This window comes from Cebus imitator, unplaced genomic scaffold, assembly GCF_001604975.1.
Source record: "Cebus imitator isolate Cc_AM_T3 unplaced genomic scaffold, Cebus_imitator-1.0 Scaffold72, whole genome shotgun sequence".
Lineage (NCBI taxonomy): Eukaryota > Metazoa > Chordata > Mammalia > Primates > Cebidae > Cebus > Cebus imitator.
The window spans coordinates 2,263,321-2,287,325 of record NW_016107387.1 but is presented as its reverse complement, the minus strand read 5'-3'; the positions used below and the strand labels follow the sequence as shown (position 1 = coordinate 2,287,325).

General features: G+C 40.5%; 1 protein-coding gene across 3 annotated transcripts in view; it reads left to right on the top strand.

Annotated features, from left to right (window-relative positions):
- The first annotated feature begins 10,541 nt into the window (after window positions 1-10,541).
- MAP2K4 (mitogen-activated protein kinase kinase 4) overlaps window positions 10,542-24,005 on the top strand; it is a 125,409-nt gene continuing 111,945 nt past the window's right edge. For 2 of the 3 annotated variants that reach the window (XM_017531393.2, XM_037739575.1), the window contains exons 1-2: window positions 10,557-10,719; window positions 22,226-22,258. In XM_017531393.2, the coding sequence (XP_017386882.1) occupies window positions 10,605-10,719; window positions 22,226-22,258 (148 nt within the window). In that variant the 5' untranslated portion in view covers window positions 10,557-10,604. Of the gene's footprint in view, window positions 10,720-22,225; window positions 22,259-24,005 lie in introns of all 3 variants that reach the window. The other variant, XM_017531394.2, reaches the window with a different exon arrangement.

The following is a 24,005-nucleotide window of genomic DNA, read 5'->3' as shown; positions in this document are numbered from 1 at the left end:
TAAAAATTTGTTTCTCATATATATATATATATATATATATACATTTTTTTTTTTACAGTCCAGAGGTCTTTTATTTTTTTTAACACCTCCTATGCCATGAATCCATGGGAAACAAGTTCCAGCAGCTCAGGCTCCTTCACGTTGGTTCTCACAAAGTGCGCTTCTCTGGATGGAGCAGGCTGGTGCTTCAGTTGAACCCAGGTACCTTTCTCTCTGGCTTCTTTCTTTTTCTGGTCATTTTCCTTCACACGTTTCAGGAAGCAGTCTCAGCTCTTAGCATGCTTAATGTGCTCAATACACACATTAATTCTCTTGGCAAGAATCTTGCCCTTGTCCGTTTACAACAACGCCAACAGCATGCTGGGTAACATTGTAAACTCTTCCAGTTTTGCCATGGTGACACTTGTGGGGCATTCCGTTTTGAACTGTCCCCATTCCCTTGATGTCTACAATATCACCTTTCTTATAGATTTGTGTATACGTGGCCAAAGGAACAACTCCATGTTTTCTTTTTCTTTTCTTTTTTTTTTGAGACGGAGTCTTGCTTTATTGCCCAGGGGAAGGTAGCGGTATAGACAAGTCCTCACACGGAGAGTCAGCGGTATAGACAAGTCCTCACACGGGGGGAGTCAGTGGTATAGACAAGGTGGGATAAGCGTTGCAGAGGAAAATGGAGATATTTACTATGGAATCCATGTCTAGAAGTATAATTTCTGGGTTAAAGGATGTATACATTTTGAATTTTGATAGCCATTGTTAACCTCTCCTTCACTGAGCTGTATCAATATGCATTCCCACCAGCTACATAGAAGAATGTCAGTTGCCCACAGTTTCATCAACGTGTTGTGTTATCAAACTTTACCTGAAATATCACTGAGCAATTATCTCTCAATGTGGTTTCAATTTACACCTTTTTTTTTTTTTTGAGACAAAGTCTTCCTCTGTCACCCAGACTGGAGTGCAGTGGCATGATCGTGGCTCACTGCAACCTGGGTGTCCTGGGTACAAGTGATCCTCCCACCTCAGCCTCCAAGTAGCTGGGACTATAGGTGCACATTACCATGCTCAGCTAATTAAAATATATTTTTTTTTTGTAGAGACAAAATCTTGCCACATCACCTAGGTTGTTCTCAAACTCCTAGGCTCAAGCTATCCTCTTGCCTTGGCCTCCCAAAGTGTTGGAATTATAGGTGTGAGCCACCGTGCCTGCCGGCATCTCTGCATTTTTAAAGAGACATTTGCGTTCCTTTTCTGTGATCCATTTGTTAATTTTTGGCCCAATTTTCTGTTACATTGTTGTTCTTTTTCATGTTGATTTTCTTTTTTTTCTTAGACACAGTTTTGCTCTGTCACCAGGCTGGAGTGCAGTGGCGCAATCTCGGCTTACTGCAAAACCTCTGCCACCTGGGTTCAAGCGACTCTCCTGCCTCACCTCAGCCTCCTGAGTAGCTGGGACTACAGTTCCACCACGCCTGGCTAATTTTTGTATTTTTAGTAGACAGGGCTTCACCATATTGGCCAGGATGGTCTTGATCTTCAGACCTTGTGACCACCTGCCTCAGCCTCCCAAAGGAAAAAAATCACGCCTGGGATGACATTTCTCTCCCTCTCATTAACATTTTTTCCTGGGTATTCTTTATTTTGCCATTAATTCCAAATGTCAGCTAATTTAATTCTTTTCAACATTCTAAAAATAGGTAATTTCCTATGTGTCTAACAAGAATTTTTCAGTTATTCTATATTGCTGGTAAAATGTTTCATCAACTACTAACAGAATTTAGTTGCTGATATCTGATGGTTAGAGTAAGCCGACAACTCTGTATGGAACAATTTGGAAAAGAGTAAGGCTTTACTTGAGCTTTGATTAGTTGAATTTGGTGTGCTGAGACCAAAAGTGACTGATAGCTGGTCACAAGAGTTCATGTTGTGGTAACTTCTCTTGAAATGAACATGTTTCATTTTTAGTTTATAAGAAGTATAACGTCTGCCAATGTCCTATTCATTGGATATTGTAGATGAAATGCCTCAAAACATAATGTTGTGGCCCGGCGCAGTGGCTCACACCTGTAATCCCAGCACTTTGGGAGGCCAAGGCAGGTGGATCACGAGGTCAGGAGTTTGAGACCATCCTGACCAACATGGTGAAACCCCGTCTCTACTAAAAATACAAAAAATTAGCTGGGCATGGTGGCGCATGCCTATAATCCCAGCTACTCGGGAGGCTGAGGCAGGAGAATTGCCTGAACCCAGGAGGCGGAGGTTGCGGTGAGCCGAGATCGCGCCATTGCACTCCAGCCTGGGTAACAAGAGCGAAACTCCGTCTCAAAAACAAAACAAAACAAAACAAAACAAAATTGCTGCATCATTTTGGATTCCTACTAAGAGTATGAAGGTTTCAATTTCTCTGCAATTTCACCAACACTTGTTTTCTTTTTTTGAGACGGAGTTTCGCTCTTGTTACCCAGGCTGGAGTGCAATGGCGCGATCTCGGCTCACCACAACCTCCGCCTCCTGGGTTCAGGCAATTCTCCTGCCTCAGCCTCCCGAGCAGCTGGGACTACAGGCATGTGCCACCATGCCCAGCTAATTTTTTGTATTTTTAGTAGAGACAGGGTTTCACCATGTTGACCAGGATGGTCTCGATCTCTTGACCTCGTGATCCACCCGCCTCGGCCTCCCAAAGTGCTGGGATTACAGGCGTGAGCCACCGCGCCCGGCCGATGCAGCAATTTTAAAATGGGTTAAACATAGAGCTACCATAAGACTCATCAGTTCCACTCCTACATATATACACAAGAGATCTGAAAATGTTACGTCCACAGAAAAACTTGTACAAATGCTCATTGCAGCATTATTCATAATAGCCAAAAAGTGGAAGTGACCCAAAATGTCCATCAAGATAAATGGATAAACAAAATGTGATATATCCATGCAATATAATAGTATCCAGTCATAGAAATGAAACACTGTTATGTGGTACAACATAGATGAACCTTAAAAGTATTATGGTAAGTGAAAGAAGTTAGATACATATTGTGTGACCACATACTGTGTGATTCTATTTGTATGAAATGTCTAGAATTGGCAAACATATTGGGACAGAAAGTAGATTCGTAGTTGCTTAAAGCTAGGGATAGGGGCAGTTAGGGTCCAATGGGGAGCAACTGCAAAGGGTATAAAGGTTCCTATGGGGATGAGAAAAGTGTTCCAAATTTGATTGTTGTGATGGTTGCATAACTCTCTGAATGTACAAAAACCACTGAATTGTACACTATGAGTAGGTGGATTATATGGTATGTGAATTATAGGCTAATAAAACTTAAAAAAACACAATGAAACAAAACAATATTATTAAATTCAAACCAGATACTTTTACCTAATCTTAAAAATAAAGCCAAACCCACAATGCCCTCCCCCAAGTATTATTAAATTTTACAATCTTGAGTTAGCCAGAGATGCCTGTTGTTGTCTCATGTAAGACCACATTTGACACATGCCTTTGCATGTGAGGCCTTTTCCTGGCTACACCGTAGGTGACTCCTTTCTTTTAGATGCATTTCAGTAAGTCATTATTTTCATCAGAGCCTACCCAGTAAATTAAATTAGTTGGACAAATTCAGACTTAGTTGTTAGAAGTTATAGTACTTGGTTTGCTGTTTTGTTCTCGGGAGTAATACAATTTAGCAAAACGTTTAACTTCTGTGTGACATTTTTAGTTTTGTCATGCTTTTTATTTTCCCTAATATTTTATTATAAAACATTTCAGACATACAGTTGAAACAATTGTAGTTAATAGCAGTCTATCCACCACCTAGATGTCATCTTCAGCATTTTATTATGCTTGTTTTGGCATATTGCTATTTATCTTTCTATCACTCCATCCTATCATTCAACCATTTTTCGAAGTAAACTGCAGACATCAGTATTATCTCCTCTTAAATACTGCTGTACTCATATAATCAGCTGGAGTTTTATATTTGTATTTCTTTTTCTTTTTGAGACAGAGTCTTGCTTTGTCGCTTAGGCTGTCCAGTGGCAATCTCAGCTCACGATAACCTCCACCTCCCAGGTTCAAGCTATTCTCCTGTCTCAGTCTCCTGAGTCACTGGGACTACAGGCAGGAGCCACCACACCCAGCTAATTTTTGTATCTTTAGTAGAGATGGCGTTTCACCTTGTCAGCCAGGCTGGTTTCAAACACCTGACCTCAAGTGATCTGCCTGCCTTGGCCTCCCAAAGTGCTGGGATTATAGGTAGGAGCCACTGTACCCCCAGCCTGATATTTGTTTACAGATTTTCTTTTGATGTAAAATTTACATACAATGAAATGCACAAATCTTTAGCATACATTTGCTACATTTTGACAAGTGCTTACACTAGTGTGACCCAAACTCTTATCAAGGTATAGAATATGATCATTTCCCCAGAAAGTTCCCTTTTCCCCTTCCCAGTTAATCTCCAAGATCGTTTCCCTCTATTTTAGTTAGTTACTTTGTATTTATTTATTTATTTATTTATTTATTGAGGTGGAGTCTCCCGTTGTCTCCCAGGCTGGAGTGCAGTGGCATGATCTCGGCTCACTGCAACCTTCACCTCCTGGGTTCAAATGATTATTCTACCTTAGCCTCCTGAGTAGCTGGGATTACAGGCATGCACCATCATGCCTGACTAATTTTTGTCTTTTTAGAAGAGATGGGGTTTCACCATGTTGCCCAGCCTGGTTTTGAACTCCTGACTTCAGGTAATCTGCCCGCCTTGGCCTCCCAAAGTGCTAGGATTACAAGTGTAAGCCACCACGCTGGCTTTTTTTTTCTTTTGTAAGTGAGGGTAGAGCAATGGAATACAGAATACGTGGACAGGTTGTGGGTGTAGTTCTTGCAGAACAAAATCATGTACCTTCGTGTTATGTTTGTATTTAGTCAGACCATGGTATTCACTATCATAAATGGTAGCATGGTATTCACTTTTGGTAATGACTTAGAATGACATATTCCCATTCTTTCACTCTTATAAATAATGTTGTGATGAACACATGCTTATAAATCTTTATACATATGCATGATTATTAATAGTCAAAATTAGTAATATTGGCCGGGCATGGTGGCTCACGCCTGTAATGCCAGCACTTTGGGATGCCAAGGTCGGGGAATCACTAGAGGCCAGGAATTCAAGACAAGCCTGGGCAACACGGTGGAATCCTGTCTGTACTAAAAAAAAATAAAAAATTACCTGGGCAAGGTGACACATACCTGTAGTCTCATCTGCTTGGGAGGCTAAGCCATGAGAATAACTTGAACCCAGAGATGGAGGCTGTGGTGAGCCAAGATCATGCCACTGAACTCCAGCCTGGGCAACAGAGCAAGACTCTCGCTCCCCCCACCAAAAAAAAAAAATTAGTAACATCATCTTTTATCTGAACCAGATGAAACTTTGGTTCTTTAATGGCGTGAACTGGTCGAAGTTTCTCACAGGCTCTGTAATTTCCAATGAAATGCAATGCTCAAATGATATCCAGAAACTTGCACAGCTTGCAGCCTTCTGCCTAAAGAAGCGACATCAGTCATTGGGTGGCCTGGTCCTGTGTCTGAGCAATTCGAAGGCGGGTGTTTCAGTCAAAGATAGTTGCTGAAGCTATATGGAATATCTGGTTCCATCCAAATAGAGGTGTCTGATCCTTCTTGTTTCTTTCCCAAAGGCTGAAATTGGGGTCCTAAGTTGAAATCCAGCTGTAAATTACTTTTTCTTTATTTGGAATGTGAAGTAAAAGATATTTTTTTGAGGCCGGGAGTGGTGGCTCATGCCTGTAATCCCAGCACTTTGGGAGGCCAAGGCGGGCGGATCACCTGAGGTCAGGAGTTCAAGACCAGCCTGACCAACATGGAGAAACTCCATCTCTACTAAAAATATAAAATTAGCTGGACATGGTGGCACATGCCTGTAATCCCAACTACTAGGGAGACTGAGGCACGAGAATCATTTGAACCCAGGTGGCGGAGGTTGCAGTGAGCCAAGATCACACCACTGGACTCCAGCCTGGCTGAAAGAGTGAGACTCTGTCTCGAAAAAAAAAACACAAAAAAACCCCACAAATATCAAACTCTAGCTAATTATATGAGTGCTGCAGTATTTAAGAGGGCATAATACTGATATCTGCAATTTACTTAAGAATTGCTTGAACCTGGGACACGAAGGTTGCAGTGAGCTGAGATCACGCCCTTGCATTCCAGCCTGGGCAACAAGAGTGAAACTTCATTAAAAAAAAAAAAAGGTATTCTTAATCTAACCATTGACATATGTATCAAAAAGAACAAGCAAGCTAGATTTCTTAATAAAAGTTCTCTAAGCAAGGAATACACAGACATTAGTCTTTCTCTGCAGCCTCTTTCAGGATGGGGCACTTTGATATTGCCATACATTCCTTTTAGCAATTATCTTAATTTGTTATTTTCATTTACTCTAGTGGGAAGACAAGATCATTTCAGGTCCATTTGGGGATTTCCTCAAAAACATATAAATGTGAAGTTGGTGGTTATTCATACATATTGCTTAATTGCCTTCTCGTCTCCCCAATGATTATGCCAGCTACCACCACTACTACCAAAAAAGTTAACATTTTTTAAGCAATTCGTTTTTTCCAAACTGTGTATTAGTTTGCTAGGGATGTCATAGCAAAGTACCAAGAGAACCAATAAACAACAGAAATATATTTTCTCACAATTATGGAGGCTGGAAGTCCAAAGTGTAGGCAGAGTTGGTATCCTTTGAGGACGCTTTCTGTGGCTTGTAGATGATCATCTCACTCTGTGTGTCTGCATCCTAATCTCTTTATAAAGACACCAGTCACATTGGATTAGGGCCCATTTCACTTTAAAAACCCTATCTCCAAATATAGTCACAACCTGAGATGCTGGGGGTTAGGTCTCCAACATATAAATTTGGAGGGGGAGCAGAACACAATTTAGTCCATAACAAATCATAAAACATGAACATGTAAGAGAAATGTGAGCATAAGAAAAAGTTAAAAAGCTCATACATAGCTTCCTCAGTTTGAACAAATCAAAGTGCTTTCTCGTTTGTGTCATATGCAGATCTAATTATTGGCTCTTACCTTACTAGTTTACGTTACCAACAGCAATGCATGTATATGTCAGTTTTATCACAAACTCAGAATTTGATATTATCAGACAAAAAATATGATTAGCTATATATTTATTGTATTTCTCTTTTAATTAAATTTCACAATTCCTTTAATGAATTTGCTAGGTTGAATGTTTTCACATATGTGTGTGTATATGTGTGAGTGTGTGTATATATTTTTAATTTTCTTTTTGTTTTTTTAGAGATGGGGTTTTGCTCTGTTGCCCAGGCTGGAGTGCAGTGGCACAATCTCGGCTCACTGCAACCTCTGCCTCCCAGGTTCCAGCGATTCTCCTGCCTCACTCCACCTAGTAGCTAGGATTACAGGTGCCAGCCACCACATGCGGCTAATTTTTTTTTCCCCGTATTTTTAGTAGAGACGTGGTTTCACCATGTTGGCCAGGCTGGTCTCTAACTCCTGAACTCAAGTGATCCACCAGCCTCGCCCTCCTAAAATGCTGGGATTATAGGCGTGAACCAACACCCCCAGCCTTCTTTGATATTTGTTATTTACAATATTGGATGTGTGTGTGTGTGTGTGTGTGTAAATTAATTTTCTAGTAGTTGCCTAATCTGTAGTGTTGCTTTTAAGATTTCCATTAAAAGAATATATATTAAATTCTTAGTGAAGGCCAGTCACGATGGCTCACACCTATAATCCTCGCATTTTAGGAGGCTAACGTTGGTGGATTGTTTGAGGGCAGGAGTTTGAGACAAGCTTGTGTAACATAATGAGATTCTGTTTCTACAAAAATTTTAAAAATTAGCTGGGTGTGGTGCATGCCTGTAGTCCCAGCTCCTCCTTAGGAGGCTAAGGTGGGAGAATTGCTTGAGTCTGGGAGGTACCAGCTATAGTGAGCTATGATGGTGCCACTGTATTCCAGCCTGGTGACAGAGTAAGACTTTGTCTCAAAAATAAAAAAATTAAAAAAAAAATTCCTGTTAAGGAAATAAGTATAATTAGAAAAGGAGACTTATAGCACTTTACATAAGACTGTAAATACATTAACTGTGCACATTGAAGAATTGAAGTAAGATGTTCATGGTGCTTATGGGAATGGTAAGACTTAAAGTCCTCCAAGCCATTTCTTGGCACCATTCCAGTCCCCAAGGCAGTGGAAAACAGAACTGAGACACACACAAAGGTGACATTTAGATCACAGGAACTGGTTCGGAACCCTACTGGCAAGTACCGGAATAAAGGATCTGAAAATCGCTCTAGTATAACTATTTGTTATCTGATCATCTTGCATCTAGAGCCTGATGATGATAGGAGACTACATTTGAGACATTTGCCAGCTGACTATGGGGCTGTTGAAGCCTTTTCCCTGTGTGCTGAAGTGGCCAAGCCAAAAGAAATATAAAACTTCCTGCTGGGGGTATGGAAGGGGCTCTCTGTTTTTCTTTATCCATCTTTTCTAATCATTGGCAAGTTGTGTTGATGTTTTGAAGGAAGTATTTGATTTGATTTTTTTATACTTAACGTCTCCAGGTACTAAAATAAAAACCCTAATGAAAAGAAAGCCACTTTTCAACCTGTACCTTAAAAGAAGAGAATGTTAGAGAGCCCCTTATAGCTTCTCATTTTCTTTGTCATTTATTGTTTTTCTTCCCATCTGCACCATGGAGAAGATGTAGACAGAAAATTTAGCCTGTATTCTGAGCTTTTTTTTTTTTTTTTGAGACAGGCTCTTACTCTGTGACCCAAGCTGGAGTGCGGTGGTGTTATCACCGTTCACTGCAACCTTGACCTCTCCAGGCTCAGGTGATCCACCCCAGCCTTCTGAGTAGCTGGACTACAGGTGGTTGCCACCATGCCTGGCTCATTAAAAAAATTTTTTTTTGTAGAGACTGGTTTTCACCATGTTGGCCAGGATGGTCTTGAATTCTTGGGCTCAAGTGATCTGCCCGACTCTACCTTCCAAAGTGTTACAGGGGTGAGCCACCATGTCCTGCCTGAGCTGAATAATTTGGATGGGAATCTTTCCTTTTGGGTTCTTATAAGATTTCCCCTTCAAGGGCCTCACATTTAGGATGCCCTAGGAGCATAAAGAGCAAGGTGGGCGACTGATTTCCTGATGAGAATCCAGTGATGTTTATACGACCTGGACTTGGAGATATTTAGCAGTCAGCTAGGCACAAGGAGGAGAATTCTGTCAGGCTCCCCATTTAAGTACATCTACTTGCTCTCACCTTCAGTTTGTCTTTAATGCCTCTCCACTTGACTTTTATGGCTAGTCAGTTTTAGGATCTGAGCAATCAGGGTGATGGATGAAGTTGCGTTTGGAACAGGAAGGCAGAACTATTTTGACCTAGGACATTTTTCCAACAATCTGTGAGGAACCCTGAGCATCAAATAAGGTCTGGGTGGAAGGAGTTTGGGGAAGGAAGTCTAGGCATACATCACACAATGCTTCTAAATGGCAGAAAATGTCCATCTCCACGGCTTAGACTTTTTGGGATGTAGGATAGCTGGCCATTCTATTTTAGGCAAGATTGCCTGGCTAGAAACCCATGTCTTACCATTTCAAGTACATTGTGGTTGGCTCTCAAATTTTAGCCTCATAGAGAGCTAGTTTTCTTCTTTCAGCTGTCTTCCTAAAATAAAAGTCTCCGTGCAAAGCAATAGAAGAAACCTCATATTGTTTTTTGGGGTTGTCATTTTATGTAACTTACAGTAATGACTATGGCTGGTCTTATACAAGATATAAAGGATTTGACGGTGGGAATCCAGTGTGCCTTTAGGGGAAGATGGTGATGTAGATAGTATTATTTCAGGAGGCTGGAGAGTGTTGGGTGCTTAAAGACATGCTTCTCAAATTTAATGAGCATGTGAATTACCTTGTGGTATTGTTAAGACGTAGCCACTAATTCAGTACTTTTGGGATGGCTTCATGGGTAGCACTGGTTAGTACCCCTTAGAGCTCCCCCTTCCCCTCAGAGAAGTGTAGAGGGTTGGGGTATTGAGCTTAAGAGGAGCTCCAGACTGTAACCTAGCTACAGGTAACTACCCTCTGGAAGCGATGTTTAGCGACTGGAGGAGAAAGGAATCCCTGGGATCCTTTTCAACTTTACTATTTTGATTTTGGGTTCTGCGATTCCAAGAAGGGGGACTTTTGGGAGTCACATACATCCATGAGAATGATGAAAGCTGTGTACCCTCTCTCCCTCCAAATGCAAAACGATTTTTAATTCTGCAAACCACTTTAGGCTCCGCGGGCCCGCAGCCCTGGTCCAAGACGGTTGTTGGCTTCCCAGGTCGCGCACCCCCGACACCGGCGGTGCTGCAGCTCAGCATCTAGCTCGGCCTGCGCCTCGGGTTCGGGGCGGGGGGGCGTGTCCAGAGGCGTGTCCAGGGCGTGCCGGAGGCGGGGCCAACGCGGGCAAGCCGCGCCCCTCGGCCGTGCGAGAGGCCGAGCTTGCTGCATTGCAGCCGCCGCGGCGCCGCTCGGCTCTTCACTCCCAACAATGGCGGCTCCGAGCCCGAGCGGCGGCGGCGGCTCCGGGGGCGGCAGCGGCAGCGGCACCCCGGGCCCCGTAGGGTCCCCAGCGCCGGGCCACCCGGCCGTCAGCAGCATGCAGGGTAAGGAACGCGGCCGCGCCGAGACCCTGGCCCTCTCTCACGGCAACCCGCGTCGTCGCGGCCTGCCCCGGCGGACGCCCCCGGACCCGGCTGAAGAAGCTACGGCAGCCGCCGGCGTCTCCCTCTCTCCCTCCCCGGCTTCCCGCCCGGCTCCTGGCCGCCTCCGGCCCGGCTTGGATCCGGGCTCCGGCCTGCACAGGCCCCGGCCCCGGCCTCGGCCTCTGCCTGCGCTTGTACCCTGGGCCCTGCCGGGCTCCCCGCCGGCCCGCCGGGCCCACCTGCCCCGGGACCGCCCCCGCGGCCGCCCCCGTCGCGCCCGCCGCTTACCTGGCGCCCGCCCGGTCCCGGTTTCCGGGAACGCGCGGGCCCGGGGCTGCGGCGGGGCGGGAGGGGCGTCGGGCCTGGCTCCCGGTCCCTGACGCCGCTCAGGTGGGCGGCGGAGACAGCGGCCCCGACCGGCGCCCCTCGGCCCGGTCGCCGCAGTGGGCCCCGCTCAGGGCCATCTTGGCTCTCGCCGGGCACAGCTGGAGCCAGACCACCGAGCTGACCTCAGGCTCCGCGGGCCTCTTGGAACCTGCGTTTTCAAACTTTTGCAGGGTTTCTGTGCGCTGGAAGGGAAGGGGGTGGGGGGCGAGTTGCTCAGTCCTGTGCCACCTGTAAGGTAGGTAGGTAGGCTGCCATTGGCCTGGGAGAGGCATTTTGTTCCAGGCCAGGGATTTCTGTGTTAGCAGGAAGGGGAAAAAAAAAAACCCAGAAGACTGAATTCGGTTTAAATAGAGAGATACAGGAAATAGACAGAGGTCAAAGTGATACTGTCGTGTCTGGACATCTGAGGCAGATCTGCTAATTAATGGCTTTGCCCACTGAGAATGCCTATTTGCTCTGTATGGCTCTTGATAGGGGGTGTTGTGAAAATATCAGGCCTGAGCCTGTTGGGGACCATTTCCTTAAATTTACTGGGGAATTTTGAGTAGTAATGCTATTTTTAAGACAGGGAATCTCAGAAATCTCTTGACAACTTTAGCAAACTGCTTATGTTGAATTGGTGACAGAATAAGGGTCGGGGTACCTTTGGTAGTCAGTGTGACCATGGTTACTTTTTGATTGCATTCTTCTTAAAGGGTTTCTTGTATTTAGTTAGATTCAACAGACATTTATTGACTATTTCATGTTTATAGAGCATGTCATAATTCAGGAAGAAGTGACAGGATTTTATTTATCTTTACATCCCTGTCACCCTCGCAGTGAGATAATTTTAATATACATAAAAACCAGTGATAGATATATAGGCAGGATGATGTCAGAGCTTAGAGGACACTTTCTGTGCAGGCCTAAGATAATTTAAAATTGAATTAGTTATTGGATGCCCACTGTGTTGTACAGCACATTATACTGATGAAGTATAAGTCTGGCTTCCTGACGGGACAGCTTTACCATCTAGGTAATAGTGGGGGTAAATGAAGTGGCAAAATGACAATTTAGGATTGTATTTCTTGTGCCAGATGGGTGACTTAACAAGCTTATAAAAAGAAGGTGGTTTGTTTGTTTTATTGGTGGGGAAGCTGACAGTTTGAAATAACTGGGTACAATTTTTTTTTGGTTCAAAAAATATTTATTGAACATCTGCATAGAACTCTTATGCTGAGTTTATAGAGAATTGGACAGTCTCTTCCCTGATGGAGGTTATTTTCCTGTGAAGATGGGGGAGGAAGGCTATTTAGCTAAACACTAAAAATTCCTAGTTGGGAAAGCAATAAAGGTTACAAACTGGGTTTTGCGATAGAAGATAACAGAGGGCAGTCCACTTGATAAGATGGTCAGAGAAGGCTTGTCTGGAAAGCTAACTGTCTTTTGCTGGAGGACGGTTCTAGACAGAGGGAACAGTGTGTATGAAGGTTCCAGAGCAGGGAAGGGCTCAGAGTGTTCTAGGAACTCTTAAGTCGTGTGGTTAGGAATTTTTCTGATGCTCTCCATTCTCCTCAACCCTTGTATGTTGATACCCAGTAAACCAAACTTTCTAATAAGCAGAACCCAATTTAGATGGGAAAAGGACCTAAGACCTCTCCTTGAATTACTGCTGAATTTTCTTTTGTATCAATATTGTGTCTAGTCTTAATTCATTCAGGAATTTGTTAGTTATATCTTGTTTTCGAAATTCTTGATTTGTCAGAATGAAGAGAAGTGCTTGAAATTCTCAGGGTCTTGTCTAGCACAGTCTAAGTTATAAAGCTTATCTTAAGCAGCAATTTAGGATCTTTTTGTTTTGTTCAGTTAAGAGTCATACCTCCCATACAGGATCTTCTTTTCCTTTAGGTCAGACTTTACAGAGTGGGCCTGAGAAGATGTTTGATGTACTTTCATTCCTTCTTTCCCAATCTGGTTATACTTGCCACTCAAAAAACTTCCTTTCTGGGAGTTGTTAATGACCATGCTCTTTGAAACAGCAGGATTCAGTTGTGGGACATAAGGAATGTTTCATGCAGTAGACACTGGATATCCTCTTATGTGATAAGCACTGTGGTGGGCACTGGATAACCTTGGGTATTTTTTCATGGCTTGATGTTTGTGGCCCAAGAGTTATCCAGGCTGGGCAATGTTGTTTTCTTAATACACTACTTAAGAGCCAGAGCTCTGGAGTCCTGGGTTTGAATCCCTTGGCCAGGATTTAGGTATGCGTTTTGTGACCACGGGCAATGTACTTAACCTTTAGTTGCTCACTTGAAAAGTAGAAATAATGCTTACCTCACAGGTGGCTTTGAGATTGCTTGTAAGTAAGCCTGGGACCTGGCATATAGTAAGGATGCAATACACATTAGCCATCATTGTTAGTAGTGACAAAATTGTTATAGTCTCATTAATGGTCCCCTTTATTATTAGTAAATGAGTCCCTAACCTCTCATTAGTTACCACACAATTTCTTAAGCTTCATATTACTGGGTCCCATCCTTTTCTCTAGCCTGTTGATTTCCCCACTTTTCATTATTGAGCAGTCTTTTCAGAGTATCCTAGATGAGATTTTATTCTGCTTCAAACTCCAAATCTGTTTTTTTTCTGGATCTGAGGATTCTCAAATGAATTATAATGTGAACAATATGAAACAGAAGTCTAGCTATCAGGCCGGGCGCGGTGGCTCACGCCTGTAATCCCAGCACTTTGGGAGGCCGAGGTGGGTGGATCACGAGGTCAGGAGTTTGAGACCAGTCTGTCCAATATGGTGAAACCCTGTCTCTATTAAAAAAAACAAAACAAAAATTAGCTGGGCGTGGTGGTGCATGCCTGTAGTCCCAGCTACTCGGGAGGCTGAGGCGGAGAATCGCTTGAAGCTGGGAGGTAGAGGTTGCAGTGAGCTGAGATCGCGCCACTGCACTCCAGCCTGGGTAACAGAGCAAGACTCCATCTCACAATAAAAAATTAAAAAAATAAAAATAAAAATAAAAGAAGTCTAGCTATCAATTTGCTCTACTCGTTTTTTTCCATAGGGGACGGCTAGATGGTTGGAATGGATTCATAGTGAATTTGACTTTATAACAGTAGTCAACAGATCTAATTTTGGTTGCATGTTTAACAGTTGTGGCTTCTAATCTGGCCATTTTGCCACTGTCCCTCAGATAATAGGGAATAGCCGCTAATTTTGTTTTTACTCATAGATTTGAGTGTTTTCACTCTTTCCGACTCATTTTTTTCTCATGTCCATTCACAGACACACCCAACCTTTATAAGTTGAGTAGTTCTTATGCTTTGGTTCCTTGATGACTAAAACTAACAAAATGTAAATCTGTTTGCCAAGTTAGGGAAATGGTTTTATAAAAATGTATTTGACATTAGGATGAGTTTGCGTTTGAGAGAGGAAACAATACTCAAATGAATTACTCTGAGAAACATTTTTATTCTTAATGTTTCATCAATAATTTGTTAATTTAGATAGATTTAATAGGGAAATTTCTTGCATATTAAGGCCTCATTCTGTGGAAGAGTATGTTTCTTTAGCCCAAGAAATTGTAGTCAACTTAAAGTATGGAATTGACTTGTAACATTCAAGAACCTTCCTAGCCATGGCTTGAGTTTTCTCTTGTGACAAATCTAAAGCCTAGTGACTTTAGCTAAGTTAGTGTGAATCCTATATAGAGAAGATCCTGTTATACCAGGTAATTATCTCAGATATGGATAGCAAATAGTATTAGATAGCGTCATGGTTGGCATGTTAGAGAATAGCATATTCTGATTAACCGAGCTTGCCAGTTAGTTGGGAATTCAGCAGCTTCTCTAATGAAATTGCATAGGCAGGATCATTCCTTTTTCACTAGTAGCTGTAGCAGCTAGCTTTCCCATAGCATGCAGTAATGTTTAAGAAAGAAAAGGATGTTGAAGTGGAAAGACCACTGGTCTTAGACCCAGAAAACCATGGTTAAGGTAATTGCTCTGCTTTTTACAAACACTGTGACTTTAGGGAAATTACCTAACTTTTCTGAATTCTCTGTTCAGAAATTTCTCATTTGTTAAAATAGGGTTAATGCTTAACCTGTGGGGCTGTTGTAAGAATCATGTTATCAATGCATGTGAAAATGCTATATTATAAAATATCTGTAAGTATATATAGATTGTTATTAGACATGATTATTTGCCTGCTATAGTTACTAGTCATTTAAAATGTAATAGATTTTAAAGATCTCTTACCTGAGAAATGTCAGTTTTCAATAGATGTTTTCCTAAAATTGTTAGAATAGAATCTGTAATTGCTTCGGAAAAACACTGAGCTGTTTGTAAAATACTTGTTACAAGTAATAGTTACAAAGTATATGTTGTAGGTGCATGTGATTTTCTTAAAGTGCTGATCTAGGCAGTTTTTTTTTTTCTTCTTAGGTCTTAAATATAGGTGTATAACAGAAAACTTTGGGACTCATCCAGTCCTTAGCTATTTACCCTTTGCTGAGCATTTCTATATATTATTTTAAGTAAAAAGATGATAGGTTTATTTTGCTTTAGAAAACACACTGATACTTTAGAATGTAATGAGGTATATCTGTTACGAAAAAGTTAAGGAAGATTTAAAGTAAATGTAGTTATTTCTCCCAGTAGTATTTGAATATAAAATGTATACGAAATGTTCTGCTTTTGATTCTATTTATCTGTTTTTACCAATTAGTCTGATTTTCGAGAACCATGGGAGAACTTTATCTTAATTTTAAAGAACTGAACTGTGCAGACAGTGTAAGAGTTTCAAACCCCAGAACTGCTTGCTTCCCAGTGTGTTGCATAACATTTCTTTTACTGTTTAACAGAACCTCATACAAGTCCACCTCAGCAAGTTAGTACCCCCTGAAAGCACAGATTGCATTTCTTTTTATGTTCCCTTAAAAATTAGAGCAACTCTAATATTAAAGTAAAAAAATGGAAAAACATCTCTCTTCACTTTTAGAATATATATATTTTCACGTTTTCCTCTAATATACCTTACTCGAGTGAATGTATGCTGAAACTTGAAGATGGGATATTAGTTAACCCTGTATTTTGAGTTATTTTCTTTTTTAGTAAATTTTTCTTCTTTCATGAATTTGAGAAGCTGGATTGATGTGAGCCCACCGGTTCCTTATTTTTAGGGGTCTGGATCTCATAATCCTAACTCCATTCTACATAATCCAGGTCAGTCTCCTTTGTAGTCTTTAGTACATGGAGAGGGCACAAATGATACAATCTGAGAAACTTTAATTGAAACTTAAAAAAGAAACTGTTAACACAACTCATTTTTTCACTGTTCTTACCTAGTTTGATGCTCACAACCACCTGTAAGGGTAGGTGGGCATAGTCCCTTTCATAGATTTGGGGATAGACATTTATTTGTTCCAGTAAGGGTGGGTTTTAACCACCTGCATGACTGGTAGCCTTTGCTCCTCTTAATACTCTACTACATGGTTCTCTGAGCTCTCACTTAAGTCATTTTGGCCATTCAGGTCTGAAGGAAGAATCTTTGCCAGAAGTGATGCAGATTCAGGAATAGAAGAGAGAGATTATTTTAGATTTCAGTCAGGGGGCGGAAGCTCCAAGCAACCAGCCACCTTTTGAGATGATTTTGGAGCCTTGGTGCTCCAAGAATGGTGCACTTTATGTTACAATGTTCTAAACTTGCTGGAGGGTTTACAGTGGCATTTTGAATCTGGAGACATTTTGATTGGGAATCTCCATGTAAGTAGAAGACTTTAATTACAGGAAACCAGTGCAGATTTGAAAGGTAATAGAATCCTCTTAACACTATATATGTGTGTATATATATATATATATATATATATGGAACTCATTTGGCATAGAATTTAACAAATGTTGCCATTCTGGCTAAATTTGTAATCTGGGCAAATTACTGTTTTTGCTAATGGGTTAGCTTCTAGCCGTTTCCTCCCAACTCCAGAAAGTCTTCAGCTGTCTCTTCACACTCTTGGTAAGGTTGGGAGTTTAACATGTGCTTATATTAATGGAAGGTATTCAAGTACAAGGAGTCATAAGATTGGCCTAGCTTGTGGCTACACAGTGAAAGGGAGATGAGCCAGTAGTTTACACAACTCAGGGTGGGCCTTTTCAATGAAGAAAACAATTACATCATATGCATCTTGGTTCTTTAAGAGCAACACGTTATTACCCCTCATGGAGAAAGAAGATTAAAGTGGACATCACAGCCACTTTTTAAAGCTGTATTGTATTTCATCTTACTCAAAATTGCTCAAACATTTATAAAAGAGGAATCAAGAAAAGTGTTGCCAAAGTGTGTGTGCATATATATATATATATACACACGCATATATATATATATATATATATATATATAAAACTTGCCTATGACTATAATGTATATATATATGACTTGCCTCTGTCTATTGATTACCTGGCTTTACTAAAGAAATAAGTGATGTTAAGTGGCTCCCCTGATGCTTTTGGCAGTTTTCCAGGGATCTGGTTATATGCCTGTCTTGGGGAAATACCTATCTTTTGGGGGTTGTTAGACTCCTCAGGATACCAGGCTGTGCCTAGGAAGGGCTGTGGTAGAGGTGTAGAGTGTGGGGTGGGGATCCCCAGGGCTGTTTGGAGTCCTTGCCCTTTAATTCTCTCAAGGTGACTGGGAAAGAAAGGAGAAAGACTGGTTTTGTGTAGGTTAAGCTGGTCTGGTGAGCCACAGAAAGATAGGGAAGGTGCTATTATTGCTCCCATGAGGGAGAGAACAGGAATAATAATGCCTGTGATGATAATAACCTGCATTAGTCCAGGCTCTTGGTTGGCCATTTTAGATACATTTTCCCAGGTAATCATCAAAGCTCTTTTGGGTATTATTTTCTTTTTCACAGATGAGGAAATTGAGGCTCATAGAAGTTAGATACTTGCCCAAAGGAACATAATTGTAAGTTACTGTCTCTGAGCATACTGTGCTTCATTGAACAGGCTTGAGGAGGTAATGTGACATTTAGTTTTGTGGTCAGAGAATAAATAAGGTGGTCATTGCTGAAAGGAAGAAAAAGAGCTGGCATTATGAGGAGGACAAGATCTTGAGTTTTATAGTGTGGAAGGGATTTGATTAGTATTTTATCAAATCCTGACTGGTTTTGGATGATGCAAACAACCTGGAATTGCTAACTTAGGGTGGTTCCCTTTTGATAAAGTTTGAGAAACCTCAACTAAGAAAATCTGAAAGAAATAAACTAGCAGGAAATAAATCTTGTGGAACTTGCTCTAAGCACAGTGAACATACAAGTTTAGGGTAAGTTTAGATAATACCTTAGATAGCAGAGCCATAATGATATACTATGGGTAGCTGTGGTGTAAGGCACATGACAGAATTTTGAGGCTGGAAGTTTGAAGGTGTCAGACAACTAGACCCTTCATGCTTGTGACGGAAGAAAGACTGTGGCATGGCCTATGAGCCTGACCCAGTAAGGCAGCTCTGATTTTCTTTACACTAGTGTAGGTTCATATTGTAGTTCATAATGCACTTTCAGCAGTGGAAAAATCCAGAGTGTCCAGGGAATCAGAAGGAACTACTGACGAGGTAGGAAACCACTTATGCCCCGCACCGGACCCTCCGATTATATCATCAACCTAGAGGAATGGGAATGGAGATAACTACAAAACCCCGTAATGGCCATTACACAAGCAAAATCAGATTTAGGCACACAGTTTCCAAACTCTTAAGATAATAATCTTTATTTAAAAATGACAAAACTAGAACTCAAGTGAAATGACTTCAGTTTCACAGTTGGAACTAGAACTCTGGTCTCCTAACATGCTTCATTTTGTTTTTTATGTTGTCAAATACTATTTGCTTTTTGTTTTTATATGCACTTACATCCTAAACAGCCTCTTACCTCACTGTATTTGTAAGAATAGTAAATTGTGGGTTTCAAGTTATGGCCATATGAGAGATCTTAAAATTGAGGTAAGAGGGTGAGAATGAGGGGCAAATGTGGGAATGAGGGTAGGAGAGACCCAGAGAGAAAGAGGAGGAGGAAAAAACCCCATGTAGCTTTATTTCTTTTATAGGCTTACTAGCATTCTGTCCTATGCATTTTGATATTGATTCTTAAATATCAATGCCAAGAATTAAGAATTTAAATTCTTAAATATTATTTTTGATATTTATTCTAAGATTTACTTAAACTTGCCTGGGGCCAGGAAAAATGAAAAAGACTCAAATTTACCCCTACTTGCAATGGGGAAAATGTAAGTGGAGGATCATGTCAGATTAAGCCCCAAGGTACAGATAGTTCACCCAGATATAAAAAAACTGAGGCACACAAGACTTTTAAACCAGTTACTGTCAACAGGTTCAGCTGATTATCTAGTACTTCCAGAGACGTAGGACTTAAAGTGAGTGGATAGGAAGTCAGAATTTAGGAGTCATGGGAGATCAAAAATTGGACATATGGGCCACGTGAGATGGCTCATGCCTATACTCCCATCACTTTGGGAGGCCGAGGCAGGAGGATTGTTTGAGACTAGCCTGGGCAACATGTTGGGACTCCATCTCTACAACAAAAAAATACAAAAATTAGCTGGACGTAGTGGCTTGTACCTGCTGAGATGAGAGGATTGCTTGAGCCCAGGAGTTTGAGGCTGCAGTGAGCTGTGATCATGCCACGGCACTCCAGCATGGTAGACAACAAGACCCTCGTTCTAAAAAAAAAGAAAAAGAAAAAATTGAACATAAGTGAGTGAATATTAATGAATATTATAGCATAACTATGAACTTGCTTTTTGTAAAGTTGAGGATATTAGAAGTTTTCCTCAATTTTCCTTCCCACCATCTTTCACTTGTACAAGATTGTTGGTTGTCCCCTTTGTCCACCCTTGCTCCTTGAGTATGAGCTAGTGGAGCTATTTGATACTTTCCCAAATCTGTACTAGAAGCACTAACTTTCTGACTTTTGCAGGTCTTAGAGGTTTAGACAGTTTAGCTAAAAAAGCTTCTTACCTAATTTAATTGATAATGTTAAGAAAGTTATAGAATACTGAAGAAAAGGTGAGCCAGTGTGTTCCAGTTAATTTAGCCCTTGCTTGTCAGTAGACTCTGGGCTAGTTACCTAGTATTTTCTTAGTGAGAAATAATGCGGGGAGATGGATGTTTGGATGAGACCCCAGAATTCATTCACCTGGTCACTTCCTCCGTAATTAGATACAAAGAGCAAGTCTGTACTTAGGCTTTGAAAATTTTAATCCCCTTTCCACCTCCTTTTTAGCTACTTATATAGATTCTGTAGTGTAACAGAACTTCAGGTTTTGAGAATTTTTTTAGCACTTAAACTGGGGCTTAGCTTCTAATGTGTTAGAGCAGTCATTGGTGACATTCTGTCATTCTCAGCCACATACACCTTAACATTTTTAACATAGTATACACAGATTAAGCACTGTAACTTTTTTTTTTGACACAACCTTACATACACATTCATTCATTTTTGTCTACCTTACAAATTTGTTTTCTTGCTCCTTTCAGCATCCACATTACTATTTTGTTCACCTCTTCACCTCTTTCTTTTTGCTACCTAGTTAAAATCATTCTCTGTATTTAGAGCTACAAAGAAAAGAGTAATTACTGTTTTAAAGCTGTTTCTCCAGCCACCTCTCCAGTTGTAGTAAAAGGTGAGGTTCACCTTCCCTTTTCCAGTGAGATTCGGGGAAGACTTGCCTGCTACTTCCAGAGAACCGTTTTCTTCCTGAACGTACTCAGCTCATTTTGCGTGTTAGGAGGGGTCTTTTAGTTGTTTAGGCTTAGAAGACCCATACACCTCTGTTTTTCTGTCTGAATTCTGTTCCCACTGCACGTTTGATGGGGCAGCATATTGACCTTCAGTGGTAGAGAGACCAGGGCCAGACTTTGTAGGTTTGCCCTGCTATTTTTTTCCCATGAAGTCTCCATTCTTACTTCTTCCTGCATTGTCATTTGTGTGATTAGGTAGTCAGCAGTGGATTACTTTGGTGGTGGTGCACCAAAGACACTTTCATGTCAAAGTAGCTACATTAGCATTTTTCAGTTTTTTTTCTTTATAGATGATATTTTAGAATCCTAAGAATTTTGATAACTTGATAGGAAAGACTATTTATCCTTCCTTCAGTCCTGGCTCTTTTTTCTGCAGGTTTTGATTGAATTTGTTTAAACACGAAGTTATTATAAGTTTACTTCCCCCATTTTGTTCCCCAAAACAATAATAAACACAAGCATAGACAGACCACTAACCAGATAATCTACTCACTAAACTAGGGGTGAAAGAATATTTTGTGAAGGCTTTTGTTTTAAATGGCTTATTTTACTGGGTGCATCTTATTAAAACTTACATCTCTATACAATGTATACATAAGGTATACCCAGATCCAACTGGATTTGGAAAATGTGTTTAAGTTTCTAGGGGGAAGTCACAGGTTTTCTTCCTATAACTTCTAAAGTACTTGGCTTTCTCATTCCTAGGGACACTATCTTTTTTCATGCCTATTTTAGAATTTCAGCCCCTCTTCAGCAGTTCTTTGTCTTATTGTTTGAAGTTAGCTGATTTACTAGGAAATGTTTTATGTGTGTGTAAGTTTCACAATTTATGAACTGCTAAAACTTTTGAATCATAGATGGTAATTAATCATGGGTAACTCTAAATCAGTAATTTAAGCTAGTTAAGTAACTCATATGTTGTATTTGTAGGTTGAAAATATTGAAAAAATGGACATAACTATCTTAAAGGTTACCGTTAACTTCTAAGGGCTTATAGCTATTCTTTTTATTAAATATGAAAAATAAAGATTGAGACAGTGCAGTACAATTTAAACTTAATTTCAGTGCTGTGTAATACAGTACATCTACCTGTGAAAGAGCTAAGTTTTTAAAGAAACCTCATGTGTTATCGTTGTCTCTGGTGGGTGTAATATGATTTGACCTGTTCTTGAATTCATTTTAATCAAAATGTAATATAAAAATGCAATGTCATGTTCCAATTTTGGTTGGTTTGATTTACAGTAAATGAACGGGAACTTATCTTTTTTACTTTAGGCTTTCAGATAAACTTCTGTGAAAAGGCACAAAGTAAGCTACAAATTTTATGATATTATGCTATTTATTTTTTTCATATCCATCTTGGTTTTGGGAATGTGTCCACTATTGTTTCAGCTAACCAACCATGGCAATTTTACATTAAAAGAGCTTCCATTTTTCATTCTTCTTTCAAATATGAAAAAAATGGTATTCTTGATGTAAACTGTTCTTTTTTCACTTGAAATTGAAATGGCAATATATATATAGGTATTTAGATGTATATAATATGGAAATATGTATTTAGGTATAGAAAAGTATATATAGGTATTCAGACTTAACATAATTTAAATTACAATTTGAAGAGAGTTCACTTTTAAGATTGTGCAGAAAGTATAGAGTTATATTCAGAGATCTTATGCTTTAAAATTCAATTATTATAAACCATACATTGAATGTATTTTTACTTTTTTTCTTTTAAACAAAACAGTGTTGGCCGGGCGCGGTGGCTCAAGCCTGTAATCCCAGTACTTTGGGAGGCCGAGGCGGGTGGATCACGAGGTCAAGAGATCGAGACCATCCTGGTCAACATGGTGAAACCCCGTCTCTACTAAAAATACAAAAAATTAGCTGGGCATGGTGGCGCGTGCCTGTAATCCCAGCTACTCAGGAGGCTGAGGCAGGAGAATTGCCTGAACCCAGGAGGCGGAGGTTGCGGTGAGCCGAGATCGCGCCATTGCACTCCAGCCTGGGTAACGAGTGAAACTCCGTCCCAAAAAAAAAAAAACAAAACAGTGTTTTTCTCCTGTCTCCCTCACCGTCCTTATTCTGTATTAGGACATTAGTCTGCATATAATACAGAATAGACTTTCTGTATTAAAAACAAAGTTATAAACCTTGCATTTTATTTTATTTTTTTGAGACAGGGTCCCACTCTGTTGTCCATGCTGGAGTGCAGTGGTGCAATCATAGCTCACTGCAGCCTTGACCTCCCTCAAGCTATCCTCCTGTCTAAGCCTCCTAAGTAACTATACAGGTGCATGCCTCCATGCAAGACTAACTTTAAACTTTTGTAGAGACAGGGTCTCGCTTTGTTGTCTAGGCTAGGAGTTCAAACTCCTAGGCTCAAGAGATCCTCCTTTCTTGGTCTCCCAAAATGCCAGGGTTACAGGTGTGAGACACTGCACCCAGCCAAAAAAAAAAAAAATGCATTTAAACTTAAATGTCATCTGTATAAAGTCATCTGTATAAAAAAATCTCATCTCAAGGAGACTACTCTCCAGTTAACATAAAAATATCCCAGAATGTGGTATAGGTTGTTTTAGCATTTGCTTCTTTATTCATGAACTGGAGAAGAATGATGCTTTGATATGTATCATTCTTAGGTAAATTAATTCAAAGGCAAAAAAACATCTAACCTGGAAAAAATATTTCTGCTATGTTTAAAATTTTTTTTGAATGAGAATGCTTTATTTCCACGGGTTGACTGTTGTGACGACTTTGAAATGTAGTTAGCAAAAATTTATTTCTTGAATGGTTTACCCATGATGTAATTGTATATAAATAGTAGAGATCAAGCACCTAGACCCTAGGATAAAATTTTTTAATTGGTTCATTACTATTACTCTTCCCTTGCCTTAAATAGTCAAAAATAATACACAGTTTCCTGCTTATAGTGAACCTTTATATATATCTATATGTAATAAAGTTACATCTTCTGTTTTGTACTTTTAATTTTGACATATTCACTGTGATAATTTTTAGCTTTCACTTTTTTTTTTTTTTTTTGAGACGGAGTTTC